Source organism: Nanorana parkeri, unplaced genomic scaffold (assembly GCF_000935625.1).
Source record: "Nanorana parkeri isolate BGI_ZX_2015 unplaced genomic scaffold, ASM93562v1 scaffold1256, whole genome shotgun sequence".
Taxonomy (NCBI): domain Eukaryota; kingdom Metazoa; phylum Chordata; class Amphibia; order Anura; family Dicroglossidae; genus Nanorana; species Nanorana parkeri.
The window spans coordinates 273,201-295,420 of NW_017307524.1; the positions used below are offsets into that span (position 1 = coordinate 273,201).

The following is a 22,220-nucleotide window of genomic DNA, read 5'->3' on the forward strand; positions in this document are numbered from 1 at the left end:
CTATTCACTTCAATGCACCGCCACACCACCTCCCGCCCCACAACATACTAAGCCGGCCGCAATGCGATCTCAATATAGTGTGAATGAGGCCTTAGGCCCCAGCCACACCTCCCGCTCCACAACATACTGAACCGACCACAATATGATCCAGTGCGTTCCGGCCACAATCGGACCGGAATGAACTGAGGATGGTGTGAACGAGGCCTAAAGCCGACCATACACCAGTAGAATTTCAGATAGTGATGGGGACAAATTTATGATTTTTGAATGTATGAACAAGAAAATTTGATGGCTTAGGATGGAAAATTTTGTTGGAAAAATCATACTTTTTTTTAATGTGCATGATCTAAGCACAAAAGAAACCGGTCTGTTACATCTGAGATTCCACTCAAATAGCCGGTCTGGACTTGATTTTTAAGCGCTTTTTAATTAAATTAGTCAATGAAGGCAAGATGGAATGTTCTGATGTACGATTTTTAGAATTGCGAGCAAAAGTTCAAAAACAATTCTGCTGGTGTATGGCCAGCTTATTTCTCACTATTTAGATTATTTACATGAAGCTGTTCGGAATTAAACATATTTCTTAAGAAAAAAAAAAGAATATTAAAAAAAACCCAAAACAGTAGTTTTCTTGCAAAAGTTAAAGAAAATAATTAAAAATGTTATATGAATCCAATAAAACCCCCATTTTTAAGAAAGCTATTAATTTGGACACCACTAGAAACCTTTTTCGGCATTAACGGCCACAGATCTGTTGTGTGACAGAAGACCGGACTGTGACAGATTTTAATTTTATCTGGCACTGAACTGAACGCAGACATTTAACATGCAAACTCGGGAAGACTGGGATTGGTAATTATTTTTTTGCCTGTTAGCTCAAAGGTTTCCAGTATATTGCTTCCAGTTTGGCGGAGTGAGGCACTAAAGGAAATCAATATGTCAGTTATGTCCTGGGTGTGGGATTAGATGAACCCTTTTAGAATATATACAGTATTTAATTCTTTACATCGATTACCCATTAATGTGATAGGGCAAAGTAGGTACTAAATGTTAATTACTGCCACTTTAAATGAATAAACACGTTTCAATGTAGATTTCCTGACCTGAAGTTTACAATGCATGGCATCACTTTTAGCTGCCATTCATTTGAAGGATGCCATGATTTTTTTTGGGTGGGGGGTCCTGAGGCAGTCTTTATCTTTTCCCTCAACAGTTGTACTTCTTTCCTCCACAGTTGTTCCCGTACAGTGGCGTAACCAGAGTTATGGGCGCCCAGGGCAGACATTTTTTTTCCGCCCCCCCCCCCATATACGAACGGCCCCCCGGTTGTTACGCCACTGTTCCCGTAAAAGAAGCACACCACACACGTTTCAATTCAATTGATAATCTGATGGCTTTTTATTATTTAGATCTCATTTCCCAGAAACCCACATAGGGGATTTATTCACTTTCTTCTAATTCTCTTAAGGTAAAAAAAAAAAACAGTGTGAGAAATCGGAACATTTTTTTAATGAAGTTGTAGCGTATGTGGCTGTACTGAAAAAAGCAAATAAAATATATATTGTGATATTTGGGGAATTTAGCACAAATGGTGAGCGCTCAAAGACCAGTCTCGAAGCCACCTTAGCATAAAGCAAAACAGTCTTTTACTGCTTCCAGAACAGAAACATGGCTCTCTTCAATAACACAAGGTCCGCTTGCATTCCAGCAAACAGACAGATCACAGAGTCTCACCGACTCCAGGTTGTCACGCATACTCCATGCTTCCCAGTCCCTGGACATTAGGGTTTTCCTTAACGGAGCCACAGTCTACCTTTTGTGTGACTCTTACACACATCCCTCATGTGTCACTGGCTCTCTACGTCTCCTCGGCTGTCTCCCAGGTGCCTCCAGCACACACAGCCACCTGGCTCCCCTCTGACTTCTGGGAGGAGTCCTCCTGACTCCTGAACACCTCTGTTCCTCTTCCCAGCTGGAGCCAAGATCATTAGCCAGCACCCTTTCCACCAGGTGCTGGCCCCTACTAAACCACGGACCCAGGAATGGAGATTTCATCCCTCCCAATTGTCTTCGAAATCTCCCAGGATCCCATGCCAAATCCAGAAAACCTGGAGAGAACTGCAAAGCCAGTTCTTTCCCAGCACAAAATGTGTTTCCTGGAACTGCTCAGCCCCTCAGGTCCACTCCTCTGCTCAGTGGGCAGGTGCAATAGTTTGCCTGCTATTGCAATTTGAACTAGCCAATAGCAGGCTGACTTTTGCTCCCCGTTGTTTACATTTTCCTGCCAACCGCGGAATCTAACCGCCGGCCGGCAGCAAGATGTGACCAAATAAACATCAAATACTAGTTGTTCCTTACACCGTAAAACACAGTACAAGACAATATATCCCCTACATATGTTCATATTCTTACGCCTTGAATAAATAATTTTTGCTGAAGTGACTCTTATAACCATTCAAGACAAATATATACCATGTTGTACTGATTACATAAAAGAAACCCAAACAACTGTGACCTTCTGTGACATTAATAAATTCTAACAGCTCTAGTGAGTCAAAATTTAAGGAAACAAATGTAATATGCATTCACACCACCTCTGTGCTTTAATCAAACATCCGCACTCACCGGATATCTATGGCCACCTTATTATAGATAGGTCATTTACGCTTTTATCGGGGAGTCTGATTCAGATGGTCTCCGCTGTTTCCATCCAGCCACATGCAGAGAGATCCGCACCTCTGTCTTATGGTTTCACTGAATTTCCCTTCTCTTCATACCATATACTCTCTCCAGAACCATAGCCAGCTCCTTCTGCGCCGAGGCAAGAACAGAAAATTGTGTTGTCCCCACCCCCAGGTTATTTTGAGGAAAGTAAACAAATACCAAGGAAATTAATGATATTAGAACTGTTTATGGGGTGATGGCGACAGAGCAGGGGAGTAAAAGGGATTTTAAGGGATTGATGGAGACAGAGCATGGGGACATGGAGTGTTCAGGACGGCGCAGGGGAGTAAAATGGATTTTAAAGAGGTGATGGGAACAGAGCATGGGGACATAGGGCAATAAAGCAGAGCAGGGGAATAAAACTGATTTTCAAGGGGTGATGGGGACATGAGGTTGCAGGGACAGTGATCATTTGAAGATGGGGACAGAGCAAAGAGAAGTAAAAGGGATTTTTTAAGGAGTGATGGGGATAGAACAGGTTATGGCAGAAAATACTCCCAATGCTTTAGCATTGATGTTCCTCTTGTGAACCAGATCAGTGCATTTGTACTTGTATATATTTGCCAAACATCATAAAATTCCCTGAATTTAAATGCTAACTACACGTACAGGATACCAATTGCTTACTTCATGAGGGGATAGAGCAGGTTATGGCAGAAAATTCTCCTAATTACATACAGTATTTAGATCTCCTTCATCCCCAAGTCTTCCACTTTTTAGCTCCACATGCGGGGTATAGAGGGGTACAGAGGGAGCGGTCATGTGAGGGTCAAAGGTGTGATACTGAATTGCCTGGTGCATGGAGTTTTCAGCTAGCTTTAAACAGCATTGGCTGCCAATTGCCGTTTGGGAACTCCGTACATCCGGCAATATGTTAGGCAATCAGCATTGCAGCCGCCCTCAACTCCTCCCCTTTTAGAAACCAGCCAATATGCAGCGGCGCTGCATGTGTGTGTCCGCTATGGTAAACTAAGGCAATCAGCACTGCAGCCGCTCTCAACTCCCCCCGCACCTGCGAAACAGCCAATAAGCGGCACCCTTCCTAAGTCCCTGACTCTCTCATCGACACTCAAAAAACACATACACATTCTCCATTGTGCAGCTCTTTAAAACTTCTTTTATTAAAAAACTTTAAAGGAGAAGTATGAGGTGAGTGCTTTTCACTCATCCTCATAGTTCTAGCTGACCTGTGGCAATGAGACTGTCACAGGTCGGCTCAGTAGATCGGGAGGTAAGCGAACACATACCGGCGTCACGGCTCTCTGCCGTGACAGGGGAGAGACTGGATTCCCCCCTCCTCGCTCCGATCCTCCAGCGCTGACTGGCGGAACGGGAGGGGGCGGGTACAGACATAATTGTCGGGATCCGTTTCAGCTGCGGCGTCACATGGTCAGTTACATGGTCGATAGCCTCACTGACCAATAGGTAGGTGGGGAAAGGCAGGGCCAATCTCAGCTTGTGCAGGAAAAGTCAAGATTTTTCCTTTATATCTGTTGATCATTTTGAGATGCATCTTTTCCACTCCTGAGACTCCCTGTTGGTTCTTGAGTGTGATACTTTCTTATTATTGGACCCAAATGTGAGAGATAGCAGGGGCATAGTGTAAAGTGCAGAGTTCACAAAAAAGTCAAGATTTGAATGTTACTTCAGCTGCTGGTTGTAAAATATCTCTGGAGTTTCTGATTGTTTTCATGCAGTTTCTCATCAAATGCCTACTACTGTACACTACAAGTGTACTTGAAAGTGTGGCCACTTCTCCTTTAGTGCATGAACATGCCACTTGTGGAGGGATTTAGTCGCTCTAGAATTCATTAAAGCAGAACTTTACCCCATTTTACTAAAAATCACCTTGGTATACAGCTCTGCATGCTGATATGAAATCATCTTACATTCGCTAATTAAACAATTATTGTTTTTCCACTTCCTGGTCCTCTTGGGCATTAGTGATGTAATGTGTCCAAGTTTTGCATCCTGGGAAGGTTACCTCTGCAGAGAATTGCTGGGAAATCTCATCTGTGATCTCATGAGATCTCAAGGAAAGGCATTTTCCGCCCCTGAGATGATGTGTGTGGTCACATGCCCTAGTCACATGTGCCAAAGTTGCAGGAAGTAAAGGGAGATGGATTCATCTGCCCTTAGTAAAAATGGCTACCTTGAGAATGGGGAGGAAAAAAAAAATAAGGTATGCAAAGAATAAAAAGCCTGCAATTATCTACAAGTATGTATTTGTAGATTGTCATTACTAAACATTTCTAAAGGTGTGTTTGTTGTCATTTGAAAGGCATGGGTAAAGTTCCTCATTAAGAGGTCTGAGTGCTTAGAGCTGAACTCCAGGCAGATATAAAAGGCTCAAATTGCAGCCCTGTAATAGTTAACACATCATTAAATGTATTTTTTTAAATGCAAGCCGTGTAAGTACCTGAGTTAGATCTGGTATCAGCCTCTTGCTGTCTGTGCGACAGCAGAGCTCATAGGGGGAGGGAGAAGCAGCACGAGGAGCAAGTCAGACGTGACAGAGCGCTAAGTGGACAAGTCTACTGCTCCCCTCTTTAGTGCCCAGTCCCAGGATAGGGGTGGGGAAGAGACCTGTAAGTGGAAATAAAACTGCATCAGAGAAGGAGCCGGTTTCCTTCCCTACCAGGCAGGATTGTACTGAGTGGAAGAGCTGTGTAAACTTCAGAACTGGATAGCCCATAGATGTATTTAATCTGTGTATTTAGCAGTTTACCTGGAGTTCAACCTTCATAAAGAGAAATAATTGGTGCTAAGAAACGTTTCATGCGGCCAACACAGGCAGTATGATCAACAGTAGAGATGCAGACAGGTCCAACGCTTTAATGTTCTGTGATTGTTCTATCTTTTACTATCTAATCTATGTTTGCTTGTTTTTCCTTTTCTAGAAACACGCTCAGACAGAACGAAAAAATTATTTCGGCACTATACTGTTGGATCTTACGACAGCTTTGATGCTTCCAGGTAAGAACTTTCAGATGAAAAGTTATCAATATTTCTTCAAAGATTTTTTTGTTTGCATGCAAGTTGGCATTAAGGTCCAGTGGGTGTGAAGTCATTTACTGTTCAGTGGCTACTTATAAACATATACAGTATGTAAAATTATGCGGCATCTTTTCCTGCTGATGTTGAGCACTGAAGGTGTCACTCACACCTGAAATTTCAGCAAGTTGGAAACACTTTTATCATTGACAGATTGTTGTTTTTTTTTTTTTTTACTTGTCTTTGGGCGTGCTATTAAGCCCAACTCCACATTCCTTGCTCCCCCTTCCCTCTTGGACCCCCTCTGTTTTTGAGGCCTCCACCTGTATTATTTGATTTTTATTTTTTACTTACCTTTTTCTGATGTCTTCTGGTCTGTCACATGATGCGTTCCTCTCTGTCTTCTCCCAGTGGTGGGCGATCTCAGATGATGCAAACAGCGGTGCTGACGTGTTGACATCAGCGCCACTCTCTGCATGTTGTGAGTACAGTGCATTGTGTTCAGAGGCCATGCATCCCATCACTAACAGTCTTTCTTTAGAATAGTGTTACCACTCCTTATGTCACATTCTTCATAACATTACATAAAACATCCAACACAGAGCATTGACCCCTTAAAGGGCCACAGCCATAACTAGGGATGCCACCTTTTCTTCCAGTGAAACCCGAACACTCTAGCGATGCAGTGAGTTTTTTGGGGGGGAAATTGAGCCTTGTTCATATGTAAATAGCGTCACCCATTAATATGTAAATATCACAGTCAGGACTATTTTCAGTGGGGTGCCAGTAGCCCCTATCTTAATTTTGGTTGCCCCTGTCTGCAGTGGTGTATTTTGGTTTTGTGCTGCCCAAGGCAATACTAAACCCGAGCACCCCCCCATCTCTAATAAATTGCACAGCATGTTGACCAGGAAGGAGCTACAGCCGGCATATATGTAGGGGTGGGCAGCAACGGTGGACACATTGGTCCTCCAGTCACAGAAGCACCAGGTCCAGTAGTACTGAATAATTTATAAATAATGTATTTATTTTCTCTTACCTAACTGGTAACTGGCATTTTTTGCCGCCCCCATTGAAAGTGCCGCCCTAGGCAAATGCCTAGTTTGCCTTGCAGCAGATACACCCCTGCCTGTCTGCGTGACATCTTGTGTCTGGGTTTGAGTGGCCATGAAACCTAGACACAGTATTCAAAACCCGGACTGTCCGGGTGAATCCCGGACAGGTGGAAACCCTAGCCATAACGCCAAAAGAAGCATGCATTTACAAAAAATATTCAAATATGCCTTTATACAGCCTCCATAAGTTCCCTTAAAGTAGAACTTTACCCCCCCCCCCCAGTGCAAATTTCAGTCTTTTTCCCCACCTACTGTTGGTATTTGCTATGCTTGATTAATATACATTCCGGCTGATTCAGCGGTGTCCTCTTCTCTGGCGTTGCTCTCCTACTCCAGGTCCTGTTCCATGCCACCATCTTCCTTTTTGACATCACAAGAAGCCAGTCGTCTCTTCCTGGATCTTTCAGCCAGCCCCCCAGTGATGTGGTGCCAGATCTCGAGCATTTACAGGCAGCAATCTGGTGCCATGTCTGTTTGTTCTATTAATAGAGGATGAATAGAGGATAATAATGCCTAGTCGGAAATACTTTCCTCCATTCATAGAACAATATGTAAACAGACATGGCGCCAGATATCTGCGCATGTGCAAGATCTGGCACCTCCTCTGTTTACTTCCCCCATTCTGTGAATGGGGAAAGTAATGCATCCTGGGACATGTGACCTAGGCAAAAATAAAGGCAGGGGCAAAATAAAAAAAACAAAAAAGGGGAAAAAAAAAAAATTGGCAATTTTAAATGGGAGAGGGGATTAGATTGGTGCAAAATGTCGATTTTGAGTGAAGGTCCACTTTAATGTAAACCCAATGACTAAAATCTCATATAAGCTCTACCATCATAGATATTTTCAAAGGAAGGAAAAAGGAAATGTACTGGGCTATTGCAGAGTGGAAGCGGGTCTTGTGACTCACAGTTGGCTATAGCACCTAAGAGTCACAAGTTTACATGAGAACAGACGTTGCACTCAATCTGTGTCAACACAAACAGGGTTCTATAAATAGTTTCTGGTTTCTCCAGACTGCCAAGATTCCAGTACATTGTATTTAGAAGTGTGACTAATGGAGCCCTTAAAGCCATCTAGAGATCCCCCCACACCTCAAAGGTCCTCCCAGCAGGATGTTATGCAATTTTTTTCTTTAAATTTACCTTTTTCTGATGTCTTCTGGATAGTCACTGGGCTTTGCGGGTCCTTTTCTTCTTCAGTGTTCATTCAGCGGTGGGCAGCCCTCTGCAGATATAAAGAAAGAAGTGCTAATGGGACATCCCTGTTGCACAGTAACTGCAGGGAGCTATAACAATGCCTTCTAAGGGGGCAGGTTCACCATGCCCTGCACTCGTCTCGAACTATGTTCTTAGTCTTCTGGTTTAAATGAAGATGATTTAAACAATGTGCTGTAAGGGGCAGCTATGGATTGAAGGTAAATATTGCAGCCTGAGCCTTTTTTTTCATACACTGGCTTGGTGTTCAGTTTTTAATAGAATCTTTATCCTATTTCAGTTCCTCGTTACATAGCCATAGCAAATTGTGTTTATTATTTTACTTTGTTAATATTTCCCAAAATGTTCATGTTAAACTGTTTTGTTCATATTGGTTGTTTTACATACAGTTCAATATAGTATTATGCCATGTTCTGTTGTTAAGAAGGAATTGTTTACCAACTGGAAGCTGCTTTACCAACATTTTCTGTTATTCTAGATCAACATACTTGGGTTGTGCTTTTTGAGGGTTGGTGTTCCTCAACCTTGGTCATTGTTGTGTTTGTTTGGTTTTATAAAAGGAACCCAGTTGATATGTTTTAGTTCTGATGATGATGGATACTTTTTATGACCAGCGCATATGCTTTTTGACTTATTGATGCTTATAGGTTAGTGTTTCCACCTTTATCTATAATCTATAGTTTATATCCCAGGATTCTCACCTGCAATGAAAGTTCATTTCTAAAGCTGTGGAAATGGGGGACTGTGCTTGATTTGTGATAAAGCATCCCTAGTGAGCTCAGTTTGTGGCAATACCTCCTGCACATAATCCTACATAAATGTTGAGGTGATAACTCCCTATTCTGAATCGGGAAATATACACATACAAAGTGGATCCCAATATGGTCAAAATTGCCCAAAACATGCTGACAACACCGGCGGACAAGCTTGCCATATTCATCTGCTGTGCAGCTCAATGTGGTTCCCAGAGGGCCCCTCGAACCTCATGGCAGAGAAGCATGCCAATACGGTCCTGGAAGCAACACCAAATTCTAAGGCCTCTTTCACACGGGCTCATCAGAAGGGGTTCCGTACAGTTATCCCCTACTGATCGAGAGCAGTATGGATCAGATATCGATGCTGTGACATCCGTGTCCGTTCAGTATTTACCTCCACCCAGCGATAGAGGAAAAGACTGAAATGAGTGGACCCCATGTCAGTCTATGGGCATTCGGATGTAAATGGACGTGTCCCTTTACATCAGATTACCCCCAATCTGACACAATCAGGTGCGTTGAAATGGAGCAATGCTCTGTTTGTTTTCACAGACCTGGCCGGAGTCGAGAGTAACCGGGTGTAAACGGAAGCCTGTTCATTTAGACCCAGCTGTCCATAGGCTAGCATTAGGCATCCAATCGGGTCCACCTGAAAAACTGACAGGCGGAACTGATTGGACTACCTGTGTGAAAGGAGCCTTACGACTAAAGGTGGCCATACACTGTACAGCCATCGCAAGACCTTAGTCTTGCGATGGTTGTAAAGTGATTAAAAAAACGTACAATCTGCCCATCTTGGACAGGCAGATCGCACTCTCGATCATCGCAAGCCCACCCCCCTGAGGGGCGGGCTTCCGATGACCGCAATGCTGAACGGGCAGTGTACTGGCCCGTTCGGCATTTGTCTCCTGTGCACCGTTCTAACCAGCCGAAAATCGTCCGATTCTCGGCTGGTTTTCTAGCATGCTCCTTAGACAAAAGACGTGCAACCGTACAGTAGAAATGGTTGCACGTCTTCGTTCACACTGTTCGATTCTCGTACGATCGTGGGATTTCCCGCGATTCTCGTACGAGAATCGAGCAGTGTATGGGCACCTTTAAGCTGGCCATACACCTTACAATTTATCGGCAGATTTTCTGTGGTCAGATGGAAAAGGTGCAACAGATTCCTCAATCTACACTTAACTGTGTGGATGGAGTAATCTCCACCTGGGCCAGAGTAATCTCCACCTGCGCCAATTTGTTGCACTTTTTCCATCTGACCACAGAAAATCTGCAGATAAATTGTAAGGTGTATGGACACCTTAAGGGTTCTTTGCTTAAGGGTCGGGCACAATAGAAAGGAAAACCTTGCCCTCCTGCACCTACTTCTCCTACTTCAACTGCCACCAATGATGAGGATTGGTGAGAACTGTCACTCTTCCAAATAATGGAAACTGCAATCCAACAGTGCCAGTGACATGGAGGACAGAGTCCCCCCTTTGTCTTCCAAATATCAGATCAGATACCTGCATCACACCTATTACACCTTGGTCAGACTTGGAGGATAAGGAAATTACCAACAAACCTTTGCCTTAAATGTCAGACAGAAATAGGGGATTTTAGTCACATGACATGGTGTTGCCCAAAACTTACACCTTTTTGTCACAGATTTTTTGTTCACAACTAATATATATATATAATGCCAGTTGGATGTCTTGTCTGACTATCCTGTAGATAGTGCATGCAACATGGTAATGCGACTGCTCTTCTTTTATGTTAGAAAGTTGATTGCATCTCAATGGAAGCGGCCTCCACACCCAAATTAGAGAAATGGATTCACTTCACTCTTTTAAAATCTAAGCTAAGTTTTTGGAATTGCATGTTTGGGCATTTCCTCAGTACAGACCCCAATAGTGGCATTTTGAACCAATAATTCACTATGCTAACGGAGAAATACAGACACATTTCATATTTGACAATTTGAGAATAACTTTTATTTAAGCAAAGGGGTCGATTTAAAGGTAATGGCCATTCTGCCATTTCTGCTAGTTGCAAGTCAGTAATCTCTCACAGACCTGCTGCATAAAGTGATTGCAAAATGTCTTCTACGGACTGCAACCTGCAGTTCTGCTGTGCTTTAGGAAATTGGGTCAGGCAAAGCTAGTTGGAATCTCAAGTGCTGGTATTTCTAGCACTCTTGTCTTGTTTCAAAACATTGCATACACTGGAATTCTCCTTTAAACATAGACTTGATGTTTGCAGCTGTCCAAGTTTATCCAAGTTTTTTGGTTTTTCAACTGAATTTTGTTGCCCAGCCTTCTTGCTGCTGTGTCATCTCCTTTGCCCATCTTTTCTGTGTTAAGCTTCCTCCTTTTTCTTGGCTTAGTTTCTCACTCATTGAATTAGGCTTTTTTTTTTCTCCCAGTCCCCCCCTATTATTCCCTCCTCCTCCGTTGTTGTCACCAGCCTGAATGCTGCACTGATTTCTCCCTGTACCGTTATGCATAATTACTCATAATTAGCAGTGTGGGCTGACTGACTATTGATCTTACAAGAGTTTAGCATCTGCTCTGCAGACACTGCACTTCAGCAGAACACAGCGTAATCTGTACAAGGTTGTACCTGTCTTCTGCGCAGTGCTACCTGCTAACCCAGATGTCAGTCTGCACAGCTCATCTTCTATTAAATATACTTTTCCATTCTTCCTAGGGAATATGTATGTAATGCTTTTACACGTGGATATAAAATAACTCATGGTTACAAAGTGAACCTGTCTTTACTTCACCCTTTCAAATATCAGCAAAGTGAGTCCACATGAAACAATATATTTAGCTACTGGACAAATGAAACACCATGGCAAAGGGTTTCAAAGAAGGGGCTTGACATCCTTTAGGTTTCCTAAGAGAACCCTGAATCGATCTTTCTGTCTGCAAAGGGGAGGATAACTATTAAGCTAATAAGCATTGTTTGGAGAGAGGAAATTGAGGAGTTCTCCAGTTTCTAGGAAAGCAACTAATAAATCATATTGTTGCAACAGGAAAATCTTTGCGCACAAAAATTCCCTTTACATGCTTGGTTTCCATGTTGTCAGGAAGTTCTGTCAGGTTGTCAGCTTTCTGCGTTAGATGAAAGCGGTATCATTCCTATTGCGAGAGAGCACCGGCACATGGAAAAAAAAATCAAAATGGCATGAACTATTTTGTTTACATTAAAATGGAAAAAGCAAGTGGCACCAGGGGTATCCTAAGCACCCTGTTATGCAAATACTGACTTCAGTTAGTGATTTGGTTCACCCCTGCCGGCTTCTGCATGTTTTTACTGTTCTTTGAGGCAGCCAATCACATTTAGCAAACACCACAGAGAGGGGTCATAGCTAAAGTTGGTGTTCGCATAGTACAGCACATAGGTTTGGGTCTTCCAAAGTGCTCTGAAAAAGAATTGAAGATTTCTGGAGATGCCTGTTTTCAGGTCATGTGCTAAGAAAATACCTGGGCTGCCATGGCTGGCCATTTTCTTATTTTTTTACATATTAACTGCTAGTTGCCTGGCAGTCCTTGGCTTTACTAATTTCTGCGTCATTAATCTGAAATGAGCATGCAACAAGTGAGTCAGAAATCCTTATTTGTATTTTTGTTCTGAGCTAGTGAGTAAGAAATGATTGAAGCCACTGTATCAGTGCAGTGGCGTAACAACCGGGGGTGCAGGGGGGGTCACTTGCCCCGGGCGCAGGACTGAGGGGGGGGCGCCGTCACGACCCCCGCTTAACGAAGCCATGGCTCCCTCTCCCTGACACGAAGTGTGACATCCAGGGAACTAGGGAAATATAACCGGTGGAAATGGGGAAATGACCACCAACTTCTGTAATAGTGAGAGGTGTTTTTACCTTGATTTTCTCTTTACCATTTGGGCCTTGTGCACACCTTGGTATACAGGGCACTTCATACTCAACCTCAATTCGAGCCTTATTCTATCCATTTGCCTTGGATGTGGGACTTTCTTGAGGCCAATGTAGTAGTGCTTTTCCTCCCATTCTACATCTGCTTGTATGAAATCCTAATGCAGCCTTAGTTTCTGGCTGTATTATGCCCCGAGTTACCAAGCCCCTTTCTGTGTCCTGTTCATCAGAAGCACACCTCTGATCCTAAAGGGGGTGTTGTCATCAAGACACCTGTGCTAACTATTGAACATTATCTTCATGCTAATGCAGCCTGCCAAGTAACAACCATTCCCTGTGACTGACGTCTGCATTCTAGTAGAACATAGACATTGCTAAAACAACTCTGTCTACTGCTATGGGAGGTAAGAAGATCTTGCTGGCAACAAGGTCTAATATTGCCATAATACCGAAGCTGCTCCAGCCCCACCCAATCACATGCCAAGTTGTGTCTGGGGGAACTGTAGTCTCCAAGCAGTAGCATAGGTAACAGTAGTGAGAGGAGATGGTGCCTTTGCTCTGCACCCGCTGGCTATGGCGTAAGGAGAGGAAGAAGCTTCCAAAGTCATGAAAGCTTAATGTATAAGAAAACAATTTAGGAAAATTCAGGACTAATCTTTGCTCAGTGGGTGGGGGAATTACATTGGAATTACATTGTGTCCACAGGACGATTTTTGTATTTATGGCCAACTTAGTGTATCTTCAGACAAAACATTTTAATCATTTTGGCTAGAGTAAGGAAGGACCCTTTCCAGTATATTTTTGTTTCTGTTTGTGTCTCTGTGGAACACATTTTCCCTTGTTTCCTGCCCTGGAGCCACAGCAAGAACTAAATATCAAAGTAAGGGGACATTCCCTTTTAGACAGTTGTCACCAGAACAGGTGTCTCCATTGAAAGATTTCCTCTGACCTGCTGCCTTGTTGAAAACTTTTAAATTTTGTGTTTCCCATTATTTTCTTGGTGACAATGGTCAACTTTGCTGGAGTTGTGGTTAAAAGCAATTCTGCATTAAAGAAAAAAAAATCATATCACAGGTGGGCAAGCTTGAAGCTCCTACCTTGTCCATGATCCCTAACTATCCTATTCTCCCTTCAGCCCCCAAGAAGTCCTTAATAAGCTTTGACTTTCTGGCAGTACTAAACGACTACACCCCCTCCCCCCAATATGGCAGCACTTGAGGCGGTCAATTGGCTGCTTAGGTGCCAAGCACTGAATTGTTGGGAGACAGAAGGGAGGGTTGCCCATAAACTGACATTTCAGTTTATTATAGAGAGGGAGCAGGCACCAATCTGTGGGTTGAGATTTTAACGCAAAGTTGCTTTAAAAAAATTATTTCAGGTAAATGCTGTAACAGTATTAAAAAATGTATACTGACTGAAAATATTCCATAGCTTCCATTTAATAATGCCGCACAGGACCTTGTACTGGCATTGCTGCTGCAGAACACTGCTAGGTACCTCCACAAACTAACTCTATCGCATACTGCTTTCCTTTATCACATTTACACCCACACACCACTCTAGAACATTACACACGGCATTACTGTACTCCATCTGAGACCCATGAGATAATTTGCCTTGGGCCACCTGGACTAGTCACATTCCAGGTCGCCTGTCCGCTTGTGCGGAAAAATCAGCCCAGCTCCATTCATGAAAGCCTCACGTTCACGTCTGTCTGAGGCAGATTACAAATTGCATGTGGAGATGGGGCTTTTATGGGACGCCATGCTTCAAATTGATTAATATCTTAACTGGAAGGCACATTGGTGATTCAGAAGTATTTACCTTAAAACACTCGTCGTTAATGTGTTCCTAGCAGCCATGTGTGAATCGAGAGCAGAATTACCCAGTTTTAATTAAACCCCCGATGAATCATTTAGAATGGTCCATTTGTGTGGATTTGACTCATATGCGTTGCTGGCATTTTAACACTTTCATTCAGGGAAACGTCAGATATAAAGTGCCTCTGGTTAGAGATTTTAAAGGCTCGGGAGGAAATTGCCAAGTAGATATCAAATACTACATGGATTCAATGATTTAAAGGATTACTGAATTTCTGATAAAGTTGTAGGCATAAAAATGTAATTTGCTTATAGAGAACTTTGGAAACAGTCCATAAAAACGGAATGCCGCAACCCTGTCTTTTTGAGAATCTTGAGATTGGGGAGGTGGAGCTGACAAGCCTCACCCACCTTCTGCAACCAGCTCTTGCTCCTAGTATGGTGGATGGCCTCAGCAACCCTGAGCGCATTGCAACAGGCAGGTGAAGTTTGGACAATATTAAAGCAATGACAGATTTGAGATTCCTGGGCTGCTTGAAAAGCTAGGTGATGGTGCATACAGAGAGCCTTCTTATCAGTTTTATTGACCGTTTAAAAAATGTCAGCCCAATTGTACTTTAATAGATATTAATAGATAACTTACTGCACATTAAATACAATACAGAAGAAACATTGCAGCCTTTAAAGTGACACTAAACTCAGGAGTTTAATCTTAAAAATACATTCAAGTACCTTAACTATTAACAGAAATATAACTTATTTGTGTATCACTCGGCTGTAGATCCTCAAATCATCTCTGAATTGGTGCCGACACTGTCCTTTCTTCTGAAGGGGGGCTACTTTAGTGTTTGGTAGCCAAAACATATTGTATTCGTTTTTGGATAGCGTGAGGAAATATTAAAATCCCTGACCTGCTATGAACGTTTTGGCTGAACATACACTTTAAAGTGATAATAAAGTCAAAAGGATTTTAAGCTGTTTCTGATGCTGATGAAATCACTTACAATGGATGCTACTCCTTGAGGTTTAAAGGAGAACTATGAGGTGAAGTAGCTCGCGGTATACTGAGCTTAGGGTGACGGGAGGATGCTAGTTTGTGTCGTCCCGTTACCCTAAGGAGAACTATGGGGAAAAGCCTTAACCCCATAGTTCTCCTTTAAGTTTCCTGAAGAATCAGCTGTTCCCCGGAGCACTGGTCCTGACTTCCTGTTTTAGAGTTACTCCTTTCTCAAGCAGAGTGGTATGCAGTCACCCTTGTGTGTGCTAGTAAGCTGTATGTGTCTCCACAAACACACAGACACAGCAAATCAAGCTACTTCCCTCCCCCTGGCCCCCACTCCTCCCTTCTCCAGTCTAGTAGATGAACAGTTGCTGGAGTCTGCACTGTCTTTTGTGATCTTGTACTGGACAGGAAGTTCAGCAAAGCTGAGCCGAGAGCCTTGGAAGCAGCTGTTCAGAAACATGATAAAATATAAAGCAATGCTTTGTTGGGCAATGTATATTTGATCTGGATTCATTATTGAAAAAAGTTTGAGAGTTTAATACTACTGTAACTTTGATAGCGTGCACATTGCTAATTGCAGCCATTCATTTTTATTTAAAGTAAATAGGAATAGAAGGTTTTCTGTGAATGGGCAAGGGAAGAGGAGGAGAGGAAGGACTGGTAAACAACAGGATTTTCTCTGGTCTATTCACAGAGCACCTTGTATTATGTAAAAAGAGTACAAGGTGTTTTCTTAATGGAGAAGGAGAGAGAAGGGGGCAAGTGAACTACAGGACCCCTTACTGTTTGAGAGCCAGAACTATCAGTTGCAGTGCCTGAGGCTAGGTTCACACCCGCACTACACCACACGACACCCGGGACACGCGTTCCGGGATCACCCGGTCCTGCACAATGCAGGCAGCGATTGCCACGCTGCCCCATTGATTTCAATGGGGTGACATCCCTTTTTTGTGCGATACACGACGTGCGGCTGTTTTAGAATTATTTTCTAATGGCACCCATAGTTGGATCGGTTCACACTGACTGCGTGCCAATCGGCGCGGTGAGGTGACGCCTAGGTGTGAACTTAGCCTCAAAGAGTGCTGTGTAATATCCGGGATGAATGACACTAAAGTTGGCCATACACTGTGCAAATTTCATCCAGGTCTTTAGGAGCAGCCAAAATTCTCACAGAGGGTGCCATTGTCGGAGTAAAGCATTTTTTACTTACTTGAGTACCTCAGCATATACTCACCTTCGCTCTTGCAGTCTAAGAACCACTGACCCCATAGATGTAAATTCTATAGTTCTGAATTAGGCGTGAGGATGCCAATGTACGTTCTACTGGCGAGAGGAGAGGGGAATAAGAGGAGAGTGCTGACCGCAGTTGGAACAAGGGAGCGAGATCAGTTAAGTAAGATCGCTTTACTCTAGTCCCCTTGACAAAAACGAGGACCTAATTCTTGGCCCTGTTTCTATATTGGTATTGTTTAATCGCTACTAGCTTTTTTCCCTGGGGGACCTATTCTAAATCTGCTTATATAATGGATCTCAGAGTGCCGTTTTAAAACATTCATCTATTTACAATGACATAAAAAGGCTCTTCTATTTTGTCTCCTGAAATGCATTGGACAAGTGGTATCTTAATTCACACACATTTAATTGCATTTTATTAACATGTAATCGCCTTTTTGATATGTGATTCTAGGGGACAGGAAAAGCTCTTCATGGAAATGAATAGATGTGCTCGTGCACTGTGCATTTTATGAAGCTCGTCAGAGTCTGCTGCCCTTTGGCTTGTAACATTTTGTACCAACGCTTTGTCTGGCTGTGTGACCAGTGCCGTCATTATGTTACTGCTCTCAGCCATACGTGACTTATCAAGTACACGTGCTGAAGAGCTGAGATCACGGAGACTCTCAGAGACTTTGGTATAAGAAGAGGATCCTGCCTAGGACAAGACGGATCCAGCATTGGGAAACCACATAGGAACAGTTCTTGCAAGGCGATTTGTTCAAAATGCACTTCTGTTATTCATACTGGGTATAATGCAGCATCAGTTGCTACCTGTGTCCATAGGGGTGTCGTGTGTATTGAGTGAATGAAATAGCCTAGCATCACAAAAACCCTAAAACTAGAAAAGGAAAAGACAGAAAATCAGTTTCCATCCAAAACTAATATTTACGCATTGCGTGGTTGGTGGCAGATAAAATCATGTGCTTGTTAGTTTGTAGAAGTTGAATCCCATGCCAGGTGGACTTTCAACTGCTGTCATCTTCATCCTTGTTTCAACAAAGAAATAAATGTGGTGATGTGGTTTACCTCCCCACCTTAAATTGCTAGTTGCCTGGCTGTTATGGTGATCTAATAGCTTTGTTGCTTTTAGAGTCAACGATCGATTGCAGCTATTAAATAACCGCGAAAGTGTACAATCCGCTGGATTATCTCACTTGTACTATTTTGGGGGCCGCGTGGCTTTCGTACCGCGCAGTCTCCCAATAGCCTGAAGGATGCACATTAAAGTGCATTGTATTCTCTGTTTAGAGCCGCTCCGCGCGTATCTGGACAGCCGCTCTGGTGTGAATGGAGCCTTCTTGTATTTCTGATGTTCTAATCTTGACCCATGTGTCGTGCACAAACCTGAAGCAATGACTTGGTATTATTCCCCTGAAAGATTTCAAGGCTGTCTTCTCCACCTGCTCCATTTACAGGTTAGCTACAGTGGGAGATACTTGTGATCCCATAGCAAGTTCATGTTTCCGTCTGTAGAAGTTATCCATGTATCTAAAATAGTTAGTGTTGTAACAAAGGTCCAGCAAGAAATATACTTGGTATGGCTTGAATTCCTTTTGACTGTTAAGAGTCTTACATCTTTTCAATGCCATCTGACTTCCACAATTAATGCTATTTAAATGCCATTTTAAAATCTTTACCCCCAAAATTTGACAACAATTCACATTTTCAGGCGTGTAAACCGAAAGATTCACACCTATGCACACATCCTGATACCAAAGAATAATGATCTAACTAGCACAAGGTGTACGTTCTATTTGTCCTGGTGACCATTGCTACCAAGGCCAAAAACTATGGAACAAACAAAGCCGTCACCAGAACAAGAATAGAGGGAAATATTTCAATGGATATATCTGCTGTGGTGACAACTGTCTAAGAGGGGAATTTCCGTGACTTTGAAGAGATTTTCTCTCACCTTTTGCTGTGTATTGAGAACAGGAAGTGAAGACTTCCTAATTGAATATTGCTCACCCATAAATGGGGCAGTGGCATACATGTACACTAAAAAGAGGAGCTGGTGGGGATGTTTTCATTGGAAAAGCTGTGCGGCACAGGCAGAGATGCACAGTGATGATCACTGGAATGGGGAGAAAGGTATGTTTGTAACATGGCAGACTGCACTGGGGTTGGAAAATTAGTTTACTGTAAGTACAAGTTCATGCAGGTCCTTTAACTATACCTTATATGAGATTATAGTAATTGGGTTGACATCTACTTTAACCTATTGCCTACCACCATGCATTTTAAAGCAATGGGATGGTGGCCATGTTGTTCTGGAGAGCTGTTTTAAAATGGCGCAATGCTTACCCCGGAGCATGCACAATCCCTATGAATGCGTTGTCATTAGACCACGCAGATCACAGGTAAAATGCACAGAGCAACAGTGGATCTGTGTATTGTGATCACTGTAATAGCCAATGACAGCGATCTTGAACCTAAACACTGCCAGTGTTTACATTTGGGAGCCCTATGTAATAATAGTTGGAGAATAAAAGTGTCTGTTTTTTTTTTTAAAACAAACAATTAAAAGAAGACTAAAGCTGAACCTTTCACCTACATTCTACTCTCCAATACTTCCCCTTTAGAGGTTGAGCCCCTCCACATGTTTTGTTTTGGTGATAGGTGACGGGTTCTGGTTTTTTTATTGGTAGAGTAATGGGGTAAGGAGGGATGGATCTTTTAGAGAAAGTGGAAATCCTGATTGGTTGTATATATAATGTGTAGCTATTAACTAGGCAGCTCTCGGAGGAACGGGGCTCATAGGTATATGGTTCTTGTTTTAAAAGTATTTGAGAGAGTTCTGCATTTGCTTGCATTCAGAAATGGGGGTTCCAAGAGGCCTCCCTCAATGCTCGAATGTTGGAAATCTGGGCAGTGTTGGTATGTTTCCAGGAGTAAATTGTTGTGTGCCTTTGTACCCTGCTCAAAACGAAGGTTTATAAGCTTTATGTCACCTAATATCTAAAATGTATATAGCACATGGTTATAATGGTATTATACACTGGTAGTTATAGCACATGATAAATGCAGACACATATTAGGCTTCATTTAATAATGTGTCTGAAAGAAGAGCTGTGTGTTGCCATGGTCAGGCATTTACATTTCAGGTATCTTTTTCTCCAATACTGGTAATAAGCTAATTTATTAAAACTGGGATAAGAGAAGAAGCAAAAGTTCAGCTGATGCCCACAGCAACCAGTTCCATCTCTTTCCACTGAGATATTGTCTACTCCGCTTTTTCTAGGACAGATCGATCTTCTTGGCCCTTCCAGCTGGTCAGATTCTGCCTGTCATTGTCCTCTGGTCCACTAGACGTTGAGAAGGGCCTTTCAGATTTATGCAAGAACACAGCGCAAAGAGCTAGTGCCTAGTGCAAAGTGCAGATCTCATAGCCCCCCATCAGGATTTATTTTGTGTTCATCTCTTTCCATTTCATTGGGTTATTGAACTCTGCTCCTTGCACTGTTTATTAAATAAGCTTGTTTGATAAATAAGGCCCAATGTCTTCATTGGCGGCAGCAGTTAAAGAGTTAACAGCAACCCATAGTGAAGTCATTAGCAAGGAAATTTGTAGTCATCTAAGCTTGTGTTCATGCAGGACCCCTTGTTAAATATGTCACCAGCACACCATATTGAAGTGAAGAACGTGTCTGTTTATTGACGCTTGATGTCAAAACAAATAACGTTTCAGAGCCACACAGGGTCCCCTTCATCAGGCTCTCGTGTCAAGCCTGATGAAGGGGACCCTGTGTGGCCCCGAAACTTTGTTATTTGTTTTGACATGAAGAATCAATAAACAGAAGTGTTCTTCATTTCAATATGGTGTGCTGGTGACATTTTAACAATTTTCAGTATTGGCGGCGCCATCCGCAGTCACTTCGAGCACCCACGCTGACAGGGATACCCGGAGAGGAGTGCAGCAGGATTCTGGAATACATGCAGGACCTGTGTCACCACCACACAGTACCCGTAATGTCCCATTGACATAATTGTTCCCTGAGTCAGTGCGGCTCATGCTGCCCAGAACCATTCCTAGACTTGTCACCATTTGTGGCATCCGTTCTGGTTTAGCTGCAAGTGCCACATTCTTAAAGAGTAAACCTGTGACAGAGATGGAAAACTCAGATATATCATTGTGATTTGCATTAAAGCTGTGCCAAATTTATTTTTATGTTCAATGGTCCTCATTCAGCAATCTGCAATGACACCTGAGCCGTGCGAAATACCTCTGAAGGTAGGCTGAAATGACATATAAGGTTGATTAAGAGACCACGTTAGCATGCTATTCCGGCTTGCTGTATAGTAGCCATTAGTCTTTCGCTTCTTATAAATATTATTACTATCTGATTGGATGACAATTGATCAGGTAACACTTTTCATACAAGTGTTGATTTTTGCATGCTGTGCTATACAAAATGAAATATCAAATCATGAAACATATATATGACTGTTGGAGAGGGTGTGATAATTATATCAATTTCCAAATGCTGGTGAAAGAAGCTGATTTTCTTTTTTTCGGATAGTATAACAAATCCTAGTGTAATTAAACCTTAGAATAGGGAGTGATTAAGGATGAGTGCTGAAGTGTCATTACAGACTTATGCACGTGTGGAAAAACCAGCTTGTAAATTCCCTGGCTATGCTTATACATAGCTGTGATAGCAGCCTAATACAGGCACGTTTCCCCATGTTCTGTCTTTCTAAAAACACAACTCCGCTATATGTATATGGCTGCAAATACTAACCTCCAATCCTAAATTGTCCCCTTGCAGTACCCATTAGTGCTGTATGATGTCATCAAATGACATCATACAGCCCTCTTCCTGTGAGCCTGAGGGTTCAGTGCAGTGCTGAAGGCTGCCACTTTTTGACATCCAGAAGCATTGCTAGTTCCAGGGCAGCCATATAATTGTAGTTGATGCTGCACTGGTTTGGTCTGCTCTAAAACTAAATTGGCTTCCAGGAGCTAAGTAATAGCAACCTCCAGCAATGGATGCCAGCCTTGGCTGTGACAGATGGTGGGCAACCTAAGAAGTCCCCATTAAATGAGTGGGGTCATATGAGGTAAAGGGAAAAAAATCTCCATCAAGATCCCAGCCAGACCTGGCACTGAGTCCCAGGATGAAGCATCTCCCACAGACAAAGCTTTTTTATTTGCCCTTTATTCCATTTATGTTTTATATTTGGGATTTTTTTTAGCATTACATGTACCTTGGTTTGTCCCCTGCCTGTCCCCTGTGAGATGGCTAATCACAGGTACCACCCAGTAAAACGAAAAACTGCAGGGGATTTTCTCTCTCAGGTCTACGTCCCTCCTGTCATTGTCCATCTAGCATTTTAATCATAGACCGCAGACCAATCACCCTACCAGCATAAAGCCTTTCCCTGCTGGAGACCTGCAGAATTTGTTCCTAGCCCTTCTTGCATCTGAGGGGTTAATTCTGCT

The 22,220-nt window shown here is 42.7% G+C and overlaps 1 protein-coding gene across 4 annotated transcripts in view; it reads left to right on the forward strand.

Annotated features, from left to right (window-relative positions):
- SHANK2 (SH3 and multiple ankyrin repeat domains 2) overlaps positions 1 to 22,220 on the forward strand; it is a 334,773-nt gene that overhangs the window by 164,668 nt on the left and 147,885 nt on the right. For all 4 annotated transcript variants that reach the window (XM_018568872.1, XM_018568873.1, XM_018568874.1 and 1 more), the window contains one exon: positions 5,625 to 5,700. In XM_018568872.1, the coding sequence (XP_018424374.1) occupies positions 5,625 to 5,700 (76 nt within the window). The remainder of the gene's footprint in view (positions 1 to 5,624; positions 5,701 to 22,220) is intronic.